Below are 19,037 nucleotides of genomic sequence, written 5' to 3'. Positions count from 1 at the left end.
CCACCATACTTCACATTGGGTATGAGGTGCTTTTCTGTATGGCTATCTTTCTGTCTACGCCAAACCAACCTTTGATGTTTGTTGCCAAAAAGCTTTATTTTGGTCTCATCTGACCATATAACTCGGTCCCAATAAAGTCTGACTTACATTTGGCAAACTTTAGGCACTTTAGTTTGTTGTTGATTGACAGCAGAGGCTTTTTTTTGGCAACCCCCCAAAACAACTTGTGGTGATGTAGGTGGCGTCTTATGGTAGTTTTGGAGATTTTCTGACCCCAAGACTCAACTAACCACTACAATTCTCCAGCTGTGATCCTTGGAGATTCTTTTGCCTGTCGAACCATCCTCCTCACGGTGCGTGGGGTCAATGTACAGACACATCCTCTTCCAGGCTGATTCTTAACATCTCCTGTCGCTTTAAACTTCTTAATATTTCCACGATAGTAGAAATGGGTATTTTCAACTGCTTAGAGATTTTCTTGTGTCCATTTCTTGATTTGTGCAGCTCAACAACTTTTCGTCACACATCGTCATTGTGACTAATGGAATTTGGCCTGTATCACCTCATATTTGTACGCCAGTGGAACAGGAAGTCATGGTTGACCTCTTTAGAGTTCCTTATCAAACAGGTGAACTTAAAAATGTAAAACATGACTGGAAATATACTTCAGTTAGATTTTAATTACAAGATTTTTCTAGGGGTGCCAATAATTGTGGCACACATGTTTTGCGGAAAAATATTTATTTAATCTTAACAGTTTTTTTTTCAATAATTCAAACATTTTTCAATAATTTTACTTCAATGAAAAGGTAAGATTTTTTTGACTTTTTTGAGTGAAAGACCAAGAGGATAAACAGCAGAGACAATTTTTTTATAGCCTGTTTTGCTCATATTCACTAGGGGTGCCAATAATTGTGGAGGGCACTGTACATATTCATTTAGCAGACGCTTTTATCCAGAGGGACGTACAAATTAATTTGTAGATTAGAGGAATTAACAGTGGTGCAAGTAGGCTAAACGGCCTGTTTATCACTGCGGTCAGGATTTCTCATGCATGTATTGTGCGGGCCCATTACAGCCATCATGCCAGTTGTAGACGAAGAGATCACCTGGTTAACTTCAAGGTATATTTACCAGTACAGTGGCCAATACTAAAATGTGTTTTGTATTAATGCCAGTTTTTTCCAATGTAATCAGCATTATTGACTCTACACATGTAACACAGGCACCAAGAGAGGATGATGAGTTTAATAATCATTTTTAAAAACTACCATTAAATCAATACCCAAAATACCCTATACCCACCACAACACTTGCACTGCAATGGCCTGTATGATTCATTCTTTCTGTGTTTAAGCACTGTGCAGTGCAAATTGTGAAAAAAGGAGTGCGTGATTTCGTTAAGAATTCTTTATCCTTTGCTTTTTTTTTGCATGTTAGTCCTAATTTGAGTTTGAACAAATATGTGACTCACATGGCATCTGGTTCCCCTGATAAACCCACAGAATACACATCAACAGAATTTCAAGTTCATACATAGGCGCCCTTTTCGTGGGGAGGTTTACCTGGAAGATGTATGCACATCCAACCAATTTAAGGTGTCTTGACCCATATCAAAATGATTGTGGGAAGGGACGTTAGGTGCGTTGATGTGCACATGATTTTACGCTGTGAGTCATGTTTAGATTTATGAGGATGTATGTTGTGCGTATGTTGTGTTTGATAACTCTGACGAAAAGCCTACATACACAAATCATCCTATGGCAAATTGTAAGGATGGACACAAGTGACACCTAAACATGAGTTGTGCTGCAGAAACTGCACTTTCTGTTGCTACCAAACACTTCAAAGGTATAATCTCTTCACCAATACTTATTATCTCATTGGACTCTCTTACAAATATGACACTGCCAGTCACGCAGGTGGGACTAATCCAGGATCATTTGGGAGGTCTTTATTATGGGTCAATGGAAAAGGACATTCTCTCGACGGTCAACAAGGATCCAGTCAACAAGGAGTGATCTGCTATGATGGCATGAAGGTAAGACCTTTTTCTTGTATTTAAATATGCTGACATGCGCGCCAAATAACTTTATTTGTTGAAGGTTTATTATTACTCTTTCACTCTGCGTTGACTCATGTGTGATAACACACATTATATTATAATTATATGACTTTAATGGAGAGAATCTTTTTTAGAATTGTTTGGAAATGCTTTACAAATGTCTTTCTATCCACAAATACAGAACTCCTTACTTGTGACTTTTTTAGTTATCCCTTAAACAAACATACTATGATGTGTTATTTCGCCATCTGTAGATCATCCAACATTCATCCCAGCTCCCACTGATATCATTTTGAGACATTCTTTCAGCGATTCACACACAAATACAGTAGCTTGATCCCCACAAATGCCCCCTCCCCCTCCAATCAGAGGCAATGAAGCGACCACTAGATGGTAGTCTTGTTTTATTTAGGCTGTAGTGTATAGTAGCATTCGATTGTGGCAATGCAAACTCACAGTGCAGCTGAAATGGGTCCTGCATTCAACAAACTTAATATGTATCTTGGTTTTTTTAAGTTATGCAGACAATAGTGATGTACTTATTTTACAGTCTAACTTAGCTGTCTGACTAACAGCTAGCTGCAGTAGGCCGAATTCCTATACTGAAGACTTTCAAGTGTGAGCATGAAATGATAGCTATTGGATGCTCTTGTAGGCATGAATGTAAAGCGTTAAGAATATTGATATATTAGTTGTCCTTACCTTCCTTGTGATCAACTGCCCTGTGATGTCTCATGCCCACACTTCAACCATAACCACTTGGTTTGCAGCTGCCTGACCACAGATTGATGAACGAAGAGGGATGGTTCAGTGAGTTGTGTAGCATCAACATTTGCATGGCTTCACAACCTCACATTACCCACCCAACCCAAGTTTATTTATGCTCTCTGTTTGATTACTGTACTGCACTTATTAACCATAAAATATTTCACTGTAATTACCTCCGCTATGGAGGACGTATTTTTAGTTCAGTTTGTCTGTCTGTTTGTTAGCAAGATTACGCAAAAAGGAAGATTTTCATTCAACACTTGAATAGTTAAATGTTGTAACGTTACATTTAATCTATATAATAAAAGTTTTATTTTCCTATAGTAGAAATTGAGTAGGCGAATGATCTAGAACAAACTGAGGCAGATGACCTTTTGTTGTCATACACACATTACAGTTGTCCTTACATGCAGTCCTAGAATAAGCACCAGAAACTTTGTCACAGCTGATAGGAAAATGGATGCTCACAAGCTGGATGGGTCATGTGATGTTTGTAAAGCAATGTAATATTAATGCCACACGACTCGCTGTACTGTCTATTTATTTGACCAGCAGGTGGTTTGCTACCAGCTGCAGTATAGTGTCCAAACCAAGAACTAGTTGAGGTTAAATTGAGCCGGCTAACAGTTAAGTTACCCGAGCATCATAGGTTCTGATGAAAAGTAGGCATTGATGAAACAGTCTTTTTATGCATGAGACATATAACTGGCTGATCACAAGAATTAGTGTTAGGAGAACCATTAATGTTTTAGGCATCAGTTTATCAATCTCTAACTAGTCTCTAACTCTACTAGTTGTGCATGTTTTGCCATCTTGTTTTACATACAGATGACCCCGCCCCCTCCCCATGAGACGAGGTTTTGCCATCCATTCGACATGCAGATGTCATGTGCTGTTGTAAACAATGCAACTACTCAGTCTACTACATTCTACTACTACTAGTTGCATTGTTAACAACAGCACATGACATCTGCATGTGGAAAAGATACAAGTTACTAGTGGAAGCGGCAAGGTGCTCAGTGTTTCCAGATTGAAAATGGTGAAGAATCGTACCAGATGCTGAAAATGGTCATCTTTGGAGGATAATTATCGCGCATCTGGCACCACTGAGAGGGCGGTCGACCAATGACAGTTCTACAGTCAGAGTAGAAGGTGGAACGTAAGGGAGATACTCTTTCGAGAACTGGTAAGGGCGTAAAAAAGCTAGTTTGTGAAAGACCCAGAGAAACACAAATACCCGACGAGGCAAAATCCCGGACAATTTTGGAATCCCTGCCAGACGCATTTTTTAGGTCTAGAAAAGAGGACATGGGTAAAAGAGGACGTCTGGTCACCCTATTTAAGCTAGCTCCTTCAAATTTTCTAGGCTTAAAATATGATACCATTACTTGAAGAATATGGAATTCCAAGGGTGTGGCTTGGGAATATCATAGTATTCGGGGTGCTTGAATTTGCGCGAAAATGTTACACTATGCTCTGTTGCAGCATCTTTAAAGGCCTGTGGAAAGATCAATGGTAAAGCTAGAGACTTGATATTACACACAGACCTTCCTATGTATGCTCTGCATATTGTATTAAACAACTGTATCAATGTGATGAATGGTCTGGAAGATATCAAAGCTTGAAAATGGATGAAAACTGTGTTCTGCCTCATTTTCTCAAAATATGGGATTTAAATATTTAAATATGGGATTTTTGTACACGCCCAGCATCCAATGGCCTAGAATATGGAAGCATATTCAAATGGTAACAAAAGGTAAGGTAAGCTGACTGAGCACAGCCAGAGGACTGCAAGCCGAACGTGCTGAACAGGCTTTTACATGGCCACCTCAACCAGACCTAGCAAGATGTTTCTGTGTTGGAATCCATTAATGTAGCAATGAAGCCGATGGTGGATTTAATATGTGATGTGCTGAGGCACGTTATCTGCTTCACTTTCTGAGATGAGGCATCTCTGGCACTGCACTATGAGAAACTTTTCATAGTTCACAAGACCACTTGTTGGCATCCGCATAAGTTACATTTTTCTACAGCATTGATTTTAAAGTTATTAAAAGCTATTATGTTTTTCAGACTTTTCCCCCCTTTCCTTTAGTGTGTTATACAGCTTTTTGTGCATGTTAACGGTCTGCAAAGGACCACAGAGGGAGCAACTCTCTCCCACAGAACCTACTTTTCTGAGCTGCCTGAAATGCTGTTGGAATTCCAGTCTTTTCCCTTTGTTACAAGATGACACAATTGAAACCCTATCCTTATGGAGGACCCCTCAACACAGCAAAATCGGTAGTGTTAATTTGAGTTAAAATGTTCGGTGTTAACTAATCAGAGTTAACAAGTGTTGATTTTAGAGTTATTGTAACACTTACAGTGCTGAAAAAGCTCTGTAGCTGGGGTTATTTCAAGGAGTCAATACCCATCACTTATTTGGAGTTGATTTCTACATCCGGTTTTTACGCGCTCTCGGGCATGAAGAGGCTGCTAGAAGTTTGGTGTCGAGATCAATCGTGGAGGTTGTTAAGGTAAGAACCATACATTATAATTTAAATTTGTTTTAATTTAAATCATAATTACGCCTAAATATTATCATTTTTAATAACGGTATTTATCTAAAGCACGCAACATTTTGCCAATGTGGAAGCTTAGGTTACTAATAAATTGTGTGGTAGCCTAACGCCAGGATTCTTTAGCCTAAGTAAAGCTGACCATCTTCCACAGGTTTTTACAGAGACAATAAATGTACATATAATAAGTGCTTAACAGTGATTTTAATGTTATAAAAGAAATGCGAGCCATTTTATTCCTTTTGAATGAAGAGGGGCGGGGGTACTCGCAGACGTTAGAATTTGAATTTGTCATAACGTTAGTAGCTGGCAGCTTGTGGTAAGGTGAGCTCGACAGGGAAATGCACTTTGCTCACTTTCATAGTTGTAAAGGGGAGAGAGAACGTTCTTGTCAGGAATATTCTGTTTAAAAGGTAAGAATCTAATTTAAAGACAGTTCAAGTCAAGTTTTGTTGTCGAAGTAGTTACCCTTAACTCTGCTTCAAACGCATGTAAGGATAACGCAGTATAGGGATTGATTGCTTGCTAATGGTAAGGGAAGCAGTAATTAGCATGAACAGAGGGAAGACTTTCCCCTTTGCTTTGGCTTCAGCGAAATAGGCTACTATTCAGTGTTTTACACTTAACGAAATATATCAGTGGAGGGAGGGTCGTCGATGCCGCCGATATTTTATATGATGCAACATCTAGCCTACCATGCTATATGAAAAAACGACTAGCTATCGACAGCAATATGTCATAGACAGAGCTGTGCATATGTTAGAACCGCCGGTTTCAAATGTAAGAAATTCACTTATCAATGTAGGCTACTAATGATGTTTTGTTATATAAAGTAGGAAGCGTGTTAAGCGCACACTGTTGGATGCAACAAACTTCCATTGCCACTTAAACCATGGGTAATACATTTATGGTAATATAGTTTTTCACCCCCTTTCCCTACTTTCGCCACCAGGTGCAATTTTAGGACATGCTGCCGAACGTGAAATACCTCCATTTAAAGAAGTACATCAAATTGCACGCCAGCTTCACTTATTTGGAATTCATACGTGAAGGTAAGACATCCTAAGAGGCTTAACAAGATATGTTGCCCATGTATCAGCTCCTCATATCACAAGACTGGATGTAGCTCATATGTTAAAAAACTAGGCTATACCTGTAACACAGTTTATTGTAGACTATTGTGTCTCATATAAAAATAAATAAATAAAAACTTCTATTATTGATCAATCTTGGTAAGATCTGTATCACTGTTGCGGCTGACTTGTTTAATTTAGTCTACCATTAACACAAAGAAGTGCAGAGTTACTAATCCAAGATGCAGTACCATAATATTGCCCCAAATAAATGCAGGCCTAAAATAATAATTAAAAAAGATAAAAGCAAAGTTATAGCTTCAGCTTCAGTTATAGCTTCAGGGTGCTGTTGGGAGCTATAAGAAGGACAGCATTTGGTGTAACGTAGACTAAATGTAACACTTGTGTATGATTAACAGGTCAATCAAGATTTTCTGCTGCTGTTTTGTGTTGAAACAGCTCATTCAAGCCAAAATTCATCAAAGAGGCCAACCAGCTGACTCCGTCAACTGACCTGTGTCATTTGCTAAAAGCTGCAGAGAAGCTCGCAGAGAATGATGACAATGGTACGCTTCGCTGCATGTTTTTTTGACAATACTAATCTTTATTTTAACTTTTTCATTTTATAAATTGTCTGATACATTCCACCCCAAACAGATTGTGATAGTGACATGGCTTCTGTACTGCTACTGCTTCATCTTTTGCCACCTTCAGCTGGACGGAAGAGGAGGACCAAAATAAGTCCAAGGGATGCAGAAGACAAAACGGTGCACTTTCACAAGGTAAATCCTGTAAGTTCCCTCACTTTTTAATGTCCTACAAGACACTTTTTTAGCTCTGAACTTTCATTTTTTTCCTCTCCATGTGGAGTATGTTTTTGACAAGACTAAGTACAGGCCTATTGTTCAGGAGTCCAGTAAGGAACATGATTTAAAACTAAAGGGGTCATTTATACTTGGCTTACTTAACAGTGTATGTTTTTTTTTTGTATCTTATTTGTTTTTAGTCATGCAGCTGCATCGATGAACACCTGCAAGAAAGATCTGGCGAACCATACATCCTTGCTGTTGGCCAAACCCAAAGCAGAATTGACACCTTCTACATCGCAGTGGACAAACAACTCATCCCCTGCCAAGCCACAAGCTCACTGGGTGCTTCTGATTAACTTTTCAAATCCCACTACGTTATTTGTAGTAAAAGCAATAGCAAGGTCTAGTTCTGATTTCCTTTTGGCACAATGTCACCAAAAATTAAAGGAATGTTTCTTATTAGACAAAGAGTCTGAATGGAGTTGAGGCCTATACTATTGCCAGTACTGTCCAAGTTCACCCTTGTTGGACGATTTTTGCGCTCTGAGTAGCCATAATCAAAAGCATAGATCCATGTTTTGGTCAATAGTGTCACCTTATAGTTAACAAGCTTTTTGTTGAAAAGTTCAGTGAGCATTTCCATGCCTATCAAGTCTTTGAAACCGATGAAAACGATGTTATTAGAGCAGATTCTATTGAAATGTACAAGCCCTTTGACTTACAAAGTTCTTATGGCAATAACAATGGACTTTACATTATGCCATTATTTTATTTGTTAAAGTACAATGTTTTGATGGTGCTTGGAATGTATTAAAATTATAATGTGAATGTAATGTCATCATCTTTCTGTATTTTTTTTTCACTGATAGTAACACAATTGCACTTCAATGTGGTAAAGGTATAAGACAGATTAGAATTTAAAAACTCATAGAGCACTCTAAAGTGTCATACAATAACATTGTAAATGTTATAAAGTAACACTAAGTGAAAAAGAGTTAACACAATTGAGTGTGAAAATAAACACTTAAAAGTGTTATAAATAACACTGTGGATGTTATGAATTAACACTCCCAGTGAAAATAGTTAACCTTATCCAGTGTAATAGTGAACACTTAAAAGTGTACTCAACAACACCACAAGTGTTATGGAATAACACTCCCAGTGAAAAGAGTTAACACAGTACAGTGTAGAAATTAACACTTAGAGTGTTAGATTTTTAACACCACAATGTAGTTAAAATATTAACACTTTGCAAAGTGTTGATTTAACTCTGAATCAGTGAGGATTATATAAACACTGGAAAAGTGTTGAATTTAACACTATGGGAGTTGAATTAACACTGGCGATTTTGCTGTGAAGATGACACAATTGTAACCCTATCCTTAATGCCCTCAAGAGGACACAGGGCTCATCAGAAGGGGGGTTATAGACACAGGAGCTCCAGTAGAGGGTTTCAGACACAGGGTGAATAGAAACATGCCGTATGAGAAAAAGAATGTGTTTTTTGAACATCAACAAAATCTATTCCTGTAGACTCAAAAAATAAAATGATAAACATTGAAAATTTGCTGCAAATTCTAGTTGCAATGCAAATTCTATCTCCTACTAAGAAAACTGACCAATCAAAAGGGGAATATTCTAGTCTGCATAAAGGTAGGTCATATAGGCAATGTAGAAATCATGAAGTTACAGGCAAAACGACTAATGTTGTAATGTGATGATAGATTGGCATTGTTGACAATTTAGTGACTTTGGCAGCCGACAAAAGTAAGTAAGGCAAAACAGGAGAAGTTACCAACGCGGTTTGGTAGGTGCGCTTTTTCAAAATCCCCATATTATTCTCCATTAGAGAAAATGTCTTTGACAATCATGACAATGCCCCGTGGGGGATATTGTGGGGAATTGTATTTAAAGCTTAGAGAGTTTTTGTCCTACAGACATAAAAACAACACCCCCAGAAACCTTGAATCTTCTTCTTTTCGAAACAAAAAATATATTAGCTCTTTGTTAGGAGAAAAGAACTAAAATATTTGGGGAATCAGCTTTATATATATATATATATACATATATATATTATATATATATATATATTAGTGCTGTCAGTTTAACGCGTTATTAACAGCGTTAACGCGAACCCATTTTAACGCCGTAAATATATATTTTTTAGATTAATGTTATTTTGCCCTCCCAAACTTTGTAGTAGGCTAACGTCACGTTTGAGTGAATGATGAGCGCGACACAGCGAAATGGATGATAAAAAGCTTCTGAATAGAAAGTTTACCTTTAAAAGTTGTGTTGTGCAAAAGAAGCGAGCTTCACTGTTGTCTGAAAATGTCAACAGGCAGCAAAAAATATTAAGCCATGGTTTAACTGCACTATAGGATGAGTCCTTGTTTATCTTAAATGTGCACTTTATAATTTTATTTTGTACCGCCATTTGGCAATGTTGTTTTTCAATAAAATAAAACATTGCTTAAACAAGCCAATCCACTTTTCCATGTTGATAAGAGCATTAAAAAAAATGATGGAAAAAAATGATTGAAGGGGCATTTAGAACAGATAAAATTTGCGATCGCGATTCATTTTGATTTATTTAATCGCGATTCATTTTGAGTTAACTATGACAAAAATGCGATTAATCGCGATTAAATATTTTAATCGTTTGACAGCACTAATATATCGATATATATATATATATAGCTGATTCCCCAAATATGTTTATATATATATCCTGGAGGCAACACAATTGCCTGTTTCATTAAAGGTTAAAGCAGGCATATTTCATGACAGAACATCAACCGTTATCATTGTTTTAAGCACCAATTTAGCATAACACCACAGTTAAACAAGTTCATTATTAAGCTATATGCCTCTCATAATGCCTCTCTGGATTGTTTAGCCAACATGGCCACCACTTCCGGATGTGACTAGCCTTTGTTGTAGGCCTACGTCATGACACTAGCTCCCATAGAGCAACCCCTTACAACTCATGCATTGACTGATTCAAATCCTCTCAGTCACCAGACTGAATAAAGAGCCCAAAAATCTGTTTATTGGTACCCAAATCAATCCTTTCCCCATGGCTAAACTGTTCAACATATCAAAAATCTCTTCCCTATATAAAATCGAATCACCTGTGACTTTATGTACACCAAATCTGACATCAGTCCAATAAACTGTGTAGGAGCACTTTAGTCGAAATAAAAAATAATTGCTGTGAAATATGTCAGCTTAAATAAGCGCCAGCAAGATGTGTCAGCATTTCAGCATATTTAATGTGTAGTGAAAAAAATATGGTTCGCTACTGATCAAAACAATTAACATGAAACTACCACCTTTTTTTATTAGACACCCACACAAAACAAGACATTGGTCTGCCCTTGAAGGCCCCAAGGTACCAAACCAGATGATATTGCCCTAGTAATTAAATTAAGTTAATGGCAAACCATTGTTGGAGCCCACATTGTCCATCTATTAGGGGCCAATGTGTTCATATAAGGCACAACAATAAACCTCAAAATACAGTTATGAAGGTTAAATGGTTTCCAATCTGTAAAAAAATTACTGAAATTCAAAATCTGAGTGCAGAGTATTTATATGAAGCTTACCCTACAATTATAAAGGAACCATTGCAGGCACATAGTGTGTACATTCATGTAGAGGCACTGCAGCATTTTACAGCTAAAAGTGCTACCCTATGACAATGTGACTAAATCTGTGTCACTGAAAAGCCTCAGGTCTCAAGCCACACAGACACGAGCACAGGATCAGGGGGATGGTCCACGATGATGCAGTGAATCACTTTTAGATTCTCAACCTCACAGGCACATGGAAATATGCAACCAGGGAAATACAACTAGCTGTTAGAACACTTTAACCTAATAAGGACTAACCTTAAACCATAAAATGAATTTATTAAACAAAACTCTGCATATGGTTAGCATTGGTCGGCCTACTAAATGTGTGTGTGTGTGTGCCCAAAGTGAATTTTATCAATACGCTGACATCTACACAACGTCACACAATTCCCAAACCCAAGACAACGTGTTCGACGTGTCATGCTGTGACGAGTGCTCGAAGCTTTACTTACAGGCATTGGTAACGGCGAAGCTGTTGGCTGTCTCAATATTGTCCACGTGCGGCACGAGATTAAAAGGAGCCTCAGATGCGTTAGGACTGGTATTGTGCAGGAAAATAGCTAAACGAAATGCAGTGTACTCCTGGTCGGTGTTTCTGATGAACAACCCGCCTGCAGAGAGAGAGGGGAGAAAGCTGTCACAAATGAGACGGATCAAAACCTAAGCCCATGCAGAAGTACACTGATACAGAAAATGCCGTTTGGAAAATATTCCTTACAAAAAGTAAAAGGATTACGACTCTAGTAAAGCAACCAGCATTAAGAGATGAGATAATTGCAATATTTTCAGTCGAATGTGTCTATAAAGGTATGCATAACAGGCCTTTGTCATAAACAATGCGATCAAAATACACCAGTCCCAGTGGTTGCTAAAAATGGATGGTTCCTGTGGAATGTGAAAATTAAGCATATTTGACCGCAAAGTGTATCAGGTTTATCACAGTGCTTGACTCAGTTCCGTTGGAATAACGCACTTTCCGCATAGTGATCGCGCAAAATTTGAAGGACAACCACAATGTTTACGCCGTATGAACCATAAAAACATTAGATAAGCACTAAACTTTCAACAGATACCGCCTTGGTATCCTTTCCAGAAGCAAAACATCCCGTCACTTTGAACAGAAACCTACGGACTACGGGAAAAGGGACTCACAAATAGGATCTCATTACAATAACCTTCACGTTACCTTGTATTCATTAACCATTCGAACAATTCTCGTTTTATAGAGAAACCCACCTCGTTAAGCTCCTGTCAGACATTGTAACACTTTGATTATTGTTAAATATGAAACGGGGGCGACAGAACGCGCGTCTTTACAATATAACAGTAATGGGCTTTAAACGGGGCTTCATCGCCTTTGATTCGTGTTACTTACCAATCTGAACGCTGCTTGGAAAAGGGCCCATTGTGAGTCCGCAAATGCCAGAAAATATCACTAAAATGTGGTTGCACAAAATCCTCATTTTGATTAATTAAAACTATGAAGAGACATTGAGGAAACTGACAATTGGGGAGGGGATGGAGGAAAAAAAACTAGCCTATGCATTAGCAGTACATCCTTGAAATTTTCTTCCCTATGGATTTCCCCCCGCAATGCCATGAGCCTTCGTTCAACTCTGCCCAGTGGTAGACATACCACATGCAGAGATGTGGGATCAGAGTCGATGTAAAAAAAAAAAAAAAAAGGAATCGATTCTCAGGGTTTAGGCATAGCGAATCAGGAGTCGACTGAGCATCCACATGAACTGACAGAACGTTTGAATCACATCCTTTGAAAAATACTCACTGTATGCAGGTGTTAAAATTGTTCATTCGTTTTGTGGAAATTAAATGGGAACATTTTGGGAATGGGGATTAAAGCTGGAGTAGGGAACCCAAAAAAAGTTCATATTTGCTAAAACTGTCACTATACTATCCTGAATAAAAGAGAAAAGCTGTGGAAAAAAATAAGTCTCTTCCACCAGTGCTTTTAGTTAGACGGGTAATTATCTGGTTTGTTTGGAGGGGAATTTGTTATTTTCCTGAACTATGTAGCCAACGTAGCTTACCACTTTTATGTACCTTATGTGTTATCCCAGCACTAACTCCTACATTGTGTATACCTGTGTATATTTGTCGCAGGTTGTAAGCCAATGTCATCTGATCTTATGTTAGTCTTACATTGGCTTTGAACAGGAGGTTTTACAAATGTGGTGATGTAGCTTATTTGTGTTTTTGTAGTTGAGAGAATGAGACATGTTAATGACATAAAGAAGTTGGATACATTAGCGATGACAATGATTCTCTGCACCCGTCTCCAGTCGGTCTTACTTTTACAAGTTTCTCTGGAATCGCCTGCCCTAGCTTTCATTTGGCCCAAATATAACATTAATCAGAAATATATTCTACCCACTGATTATTAGCTACAAATGGATTGGCATTTTGAACAAATGTAATGATTGGAATGCGTAAAAGGCCCACGTTTACCCTTCCACCTGTCAAAGCAACAATATGGCACCTATTCATGTTTTTTATGCAACTACTTCTGGTATCATCTTTAAGTTGATTGTAATGGTTTATGGTTGCGTGAGGAACAGGTAAATACTCAGGTGGTTCGTATTGGCCATCCAGGGTATGGGCGAAAATCGCCACATCTCCAACTATGACCAAAAGAGGCCAGTTAGCATGTTAGCAAGAAGGGGTGGTTGTGGTTTAATATGAAATTTGTAAAAATAATAATAGAAAATGTAATTTAATCTATAATAATATATTTAAAACCCCTTAAAGACCAAAAAGTGTCCAAGGACAGATCCAGAGAGGTGCAGAGCAGTCACAAGGACAAAATCTTAAAAACAGCTCCAGAGTACAGGCAGAGTATCAGAATCAGTAAGGACAGAGAAGCAACATTGCAACATCTTCAGGCAGAAGTCAAAAACAATAAGCAGGCTTAGTAACAGCACAGGATCTTCAAACAGGCATAATAAAAAAAAAGCATAATTGATTGGAAGTTGATCAGAATTCAATGGTGATGAATTGAGCTTCTTCAATAACCTCTACCCGGTTCAGCCTAGATTGAAACAAGATTATTGTTAAAGCAATGGCACTATGAGACGAAACACAAGCACTAAAACCCTGATTTGGGGAGTGTTGCCTGTACAAGGCACTGATGGTCAATAAAAACATGATCACAGGGTTCACTACAGAATATGCAGCATTGGTTTTACTTTAGCCCTTGCCTTCACTGGCACTGTATTGGACTCTTTTGAAACATGGCGATATCCTTCTATAGCATCCCACAGAATTTATATGGCAGGTCTCTCTACTCTCCTGGGTCAAGACGCAGAGTTGTTGACCTGCCTTGACGCACATTTAGGCAATAACAGCGCTCCTGTTAGGGCCTGATACTCTGCTGCGCGTTGTGGAGTTCTTTGCCCCGCATCGTCCATTATCTTTGTAGAACTGTACAGCTCGTCGGCCGTTATCCCTTACATTAAAGACAAACAATAGCAGATAGAAAACTAGAAGACAAACAATAGCAGATAGAAGACTAGAAGTCAGAATGCATTGCAAGCACTGTGATTGCATTTTTAATTTTTTGTAAAGGTGCCGTCCAGTATTACTTTCCCAACTTGATTCTTAAAGTAGTATAATGTTCCTGGCATTGGTACCATTTTGGGTTTTCTGTAGTGCTATTTATTGAAAAAAAGAGTAGCATCTGAACATTACGAATGTGCTTAGCAGTCCAGTTTTCAGCATGATTTTCTTGGAGCTCCTGAACTATTCATTTTTTTTTTTCATTGTTTGTGATCCTTTCTCTCTGCCAACTGCAAAGCTGCTCATTGCCACTGAATCTGATTCTCTGAGGAGTGTGGCTCTTTCCTCCATATCTGCTATATCCAGCAGGTGCTCCTGTAACAAAAAAAGAGTATATTACAGAATCTACACTTGGTCAGAAGTTCTTATTGAAGTTAATGAATGATCTGTACTGAACTGTAGTCCACCTTGATCATATCTATCATATCTAGCACATCCATTTCCTCAAGAGGACCATAGTGTGATAGGTAGCACTGTTCACCAAGGTTCCTGACAGCAATCAGGAGGCTTCCCACCTCCTCTACCTGCAAGACATCAGAGAAAGGCACCTCTGGCATTGACTCAGGCAAACATGTTTAGTAATTAATGGCATGAAAATGATGTCTTCCACAAGAAGAACGCTGACATTATGATGCTGTCCAGGATACTCTTATGGAAGTGGTTGTGACTTCACAATTTTACTAGTTGCAAAACAGGTTGAGGGTAGAATGGTCTAAAACTACAGTAATAAGAACAAATGGCCCATGGTTAGTCGGTACAGGTTGAAGGTAGAATGTGAACTAGAGATCAGAATATTACTAATGAACTAATCAGTATAACCCATCCAAACTGCTTTGCAACATTAGATTCTACACAACTTGTCCCTCTCACACTGGGTGGTGACCTGGTCTCGAGATTGGCCTTGATGTATCTGTGTGGTCATCTCCAGCAGTTTGGCCCTCTCTGTGACTCGATCCCACTTTGTCTGCAGTTCTGATAACTCTTTATTGATCATCTAAATGGAGAAAAAGATTATTATTTATATATATCTATGTCTTTTTCCTCAAAACAACTTGAACGCTTTTACAATAAAAGCCCACTAGTTTACACCACTGTTCAAAAGTTCACCAAGAAAATTACACATTTTCAAGGATATTTTTTTCCATTAAATAAGGTGCAAAATTATTTGAAGACTTTGGCAAAGTTAGAAATAATTATTTCTGCTTGAAATAACAAATTTTTTTGTGCTTCAACGTTTGCTTTCATCAAAGAATCCTCCATTTGCTTTCATCAAAGAATCCTCCATTTGCTTTCATCAAAGAATCCTCCATTTGCTTTCATCAAAGAATCCTCCATTTTCTTTCATTGAAAAATCCTCCATTGGCAGCAATTACAAACTTTGCTTTGATACCACTTCCAGAGGTGCCAAAGTATTCACATTCAATACTTAAGTAGAAGTAAAAATACAAGGGTTTAAAAATACTTTTGTAAAAGTAGAAGTATCAACTCAAGCTTTTTACTTAAGTAAAAGTATAAAATTACTGGTTTTCAAAACTACTTAAAAGTAGAAAAGTAAAAGTAATGTAAGAATTTTTTTTCCATAAAGGACACACATTTAAGCCGCGTCTCAGGGGCCTATAGTGCACTACCCCACCTCCCTCAAAAAAAGTATTTTTCTAAAGGCCAAAATGACTATAATGTTGTATTAAAATGTAATGTTGAAAAATGTCCGATGCACTAGGCTACCCGTTTCAGCTGCATATATGCCCATTGAAAATTATTATTACATTTTATGAATGCAAATACATTAAGGTACCATGTGTACTACTGAGCATTAACATGCGTTTCATGGAGCGGCAGACAAGATAACTAGTTGCCTATAAGTATTGTAATAGTGCAAAAAGTCAAACTTCAGTGGAATGTTATCAATAACCTTTAGTGAGGTAATGTAGTGCATACATTAAATCAACGGACTGGTGTCTCTTCAAATTTGACGTCGAGTTTTTGAAAGCCATTAGCTCGTGGTACTTGGCTGCGCAGAGCTTGCAGCGCATTCGAAAAGAATTGCTTTTGCACCATCTCAAAAAAATCTTCCAGGTATGGCCAGGGATGTACAAGTGTTGGCTGGTCTTGTTGGCCATCAACCTCCTCGCTGACACTTGGGGCCTGATTTACTAACAGGATTGCGCCCATTTTCTGGCGTAAAATAGCGGTCGTAACGAAAAACGGTATTTACTAAGCTGGCGCAGCGCATATTAACGCTTTGAGGGTGTGTACCTGCAAACAGGTGGGATGGTTCGGAAACGTGGGTGGTAACGTAGGCGTGTAGCGCTATTTAATGGGAGGAGTGCGCCTAATGATGAACTGCGTGGTATTTACTAAACTGCCCGGCGAGCGCACATCTCTGATTTGCAGGCTAATTCTCCGCCTCATAAAAGCACGTCTTAACCAAGCGCATTTCCACTGAGTCTGAAAACGTTGATATGGCAGCAGCAAGGCAAAGACATAGACAGAGACAGCGAACAGAAATATTTGTTTCAACTCGTATAATTCATATATTCATATATATGAAATTAAACTTTCCGAACGTAATTGGAGAAATTGATCGCACCCACATGCAAACAGTCCCACCTTCAATCCGCGAACACGTTTACCGAAACAGAAAGCACACATATTCAATGAATGTCCAGGTCATATGTGATGCCAACATGACCATTACTTACGTGGAAGTGGTCTGTCCATGACAGTTTTATCTTTCGGAATAGTGCCATTTATACATGATTGAGCAACGGTGATTTTGGAGAGGCCTGTCTACTTGGTAAATGTATTTGTTGCAGTGGGGATATATGGTAGTGAACCCATGTCCCTTGTAGAACGTATTAATCTCGCCATGTACACATATATATTGTTATAATAGACAGTTTATGCATTAATGCCACCAATAGCATATTATTTATAATCGTGTTCTTTTAAACATCTCGCTGTAGATGATGGCGGGCAAAACAACAATATAACCCATTGAATCAGGTTCAGTGATTGAGCGAACGTGAACCAATATATCTATCTCGCTATCTATTCGCTATCTATTCGCTGAACCTTAGTTTTTTCTTCCTCGAATCTCCATGGTGGCAGTAACTTGCTGGCAAGTTCTCCAGTCTTTTAACGGTGCGCTAAATAATGATTGCCCAGCGCGTATCTGGCTTGATAAATATCACAGAAAATGCGGGGAATCACCGTGCGTTAATGTGCGCCTGGCAAAGATGCGTTCGCAAATCAATCTTAGTAAATCAGGCTCTTTAAAGGGCGGAGTAAGCACGGTTTGCCCAGCGCAGATCTGGCTTGATAAATATCAAGTAAAATGCGCAAAAACACCGTGCGTTAATTTGCGAACGCAGATTAAGAAGCGCTCGCATATTAGTAAATCAGGCCCTTGGTTGGGAGTTTGTTATTTCGCTGGATATTTCGCTGGTGAAGGAGTTCTCTGACACGGACATTTTTGTAAGGGGCTTTTCTGCTGTCCTTGCTGGAGAGTGACATGATTTGTAACGGTTGATTTGTGTCATCCGCATGTGCATTGCGTAGAAAACCAATAGGGTGTCGGAATGGTATATGTTCATACTTCTCATCCAACCACAATCAAATTCACTCTATCCGGATGGCACGATTTATCCGGCTAGGTTTTTTGTGTGTGACGTGTGTTTTCGAACGATGACAAGCCGGAATGAAAACAAACCAAAATGATAAGGAGTAACGAGGCTATTTTTAAAATGAAGGGAGTAGAAAGTACAGATATTTGCGTAACGAGTAAAAGTAGAAAGTCGTCTGAAAAAATAATACTCCAGTAAAGTCAAAAAGTCAAAGTCAAAGTAGCTTTATTTGTCAATTACTTCAAATGTCAAGACATACAAAGTATTCGAAAAAACGTTTCCCACTCTCCTACGGTGAAACATATAAGTGCACAGGCACAACAGAGAGGACATACAAACATACAGACAAGACATTACATAATACAAGTAGAACATACAGATAAACATATAGCAGCATAAGTTACATAAAGTGAGGTTATGTAGTGCAAAAAAAGGGCAATTTGGTACAGTGAGTGGTGTTACCATAAGTGATAAAAGTGCAGAAGCAGATTGTTACAGAGTCCTGAGTGATTTAAGGGGGGGTGGGGGAATTTGGATATGGCTGGGAGGAGTGAGGGGAGAGAGTTTAGTGTCCTGACAGCTTGGTGAATGAAGCTGTTGCTGAGTCTGGTGGTGCGGCAACGGAGGGTCCTTTTTCTTCTTCCAGAGGGTAGTAGGCTAAACAGGCTGTGTGCGGGGTGGCTGGTGTCACTCGCAAATGAGGTGGCTTTTCGTGTGAGCCGGGTGGTGTATGTGTCCTGCAGGGTAGGGAGTGAGGCACCAATGATCTTAGCAGCTGTGTTCATTATGCGTTGCAGTGCTTTTCTGCTGTGTACAGTGCAGCTGCTGCCCCACACAGTGATGCAGCTGGACAGGATGCTCTCAATGGTGCCCTGGTAGAAAGTTCTCAGGATTGGTGTTGGTGCTTTCGCTCTCTTGAGCTTG

At 38.7% G+C, this 19,037-nt stretch overlaps 2 protein-coding genes across 2 annotated transcripts in view; both read right to left on the bottom strand.

Moving 5' to 3' along the window:
• Nucleotides 1–12,377, bottom strand: part of LOC308371864 (glutamate receptor 4-like) — a gene marked incomplete at both ends in the record, with an annotated part of 100,002 nt that extends 87,625 nt beyond the window's left edge. The window contains 2 exons of the mRNA XM_080846891.1: nt 11,367–11,525; nt 12,290–12,377. Of these exons, the coding sequence (XP_080703017.1) occupies nt 11,367–11,525; nt 12,290–12,377 (247 nt within the window). The remainder of the gene's footprint in view (nt 1–11,366; nt 11,526–12,289) is intronic.
• Nucleotides 12,378–14,670: 2,293 nt separating this feature from the next.
• Nucleotides 14,671–19,037, bottom strand: part of ccdc197 (coiled-coil domain containing 197) — a gene marked incomplete at both ends in the record, with an annotated part of 59,159 nt that continues 54,792 nt past the window's right edge. Inside the window, 3 exons of the mRNA XM_080850415.1 lie at nt 14,671–14,802; nt 14,895–15,011; nt 15,371–15,481. Coding sequence (XP_080706541.1) covers nt 14,671–14,802; nt 14,895–15,011; nt 15,371–15,481 — 360 coding nt within the window. The remainder of the gene's footprint in view (nt 14,803–14,894; nt 15,012–15,370; nt 15,482–19,037) is intronic.

This window comes from Sprattus sprattus (genome assembly GCF_963457725.1).
Source record: "Sprattus sprattus genome assembly, chromosome: 1".
NCBI classification, from domain to species: Eukaryota; Metazoa; Chordata; class Actinopteri; order Clupeiformes; family Clupeidae; genus Sprattus; species Sprattus sprattus.
This window is presented reverse-complemented; position numbering and strand designations above follow the sequence as displayed.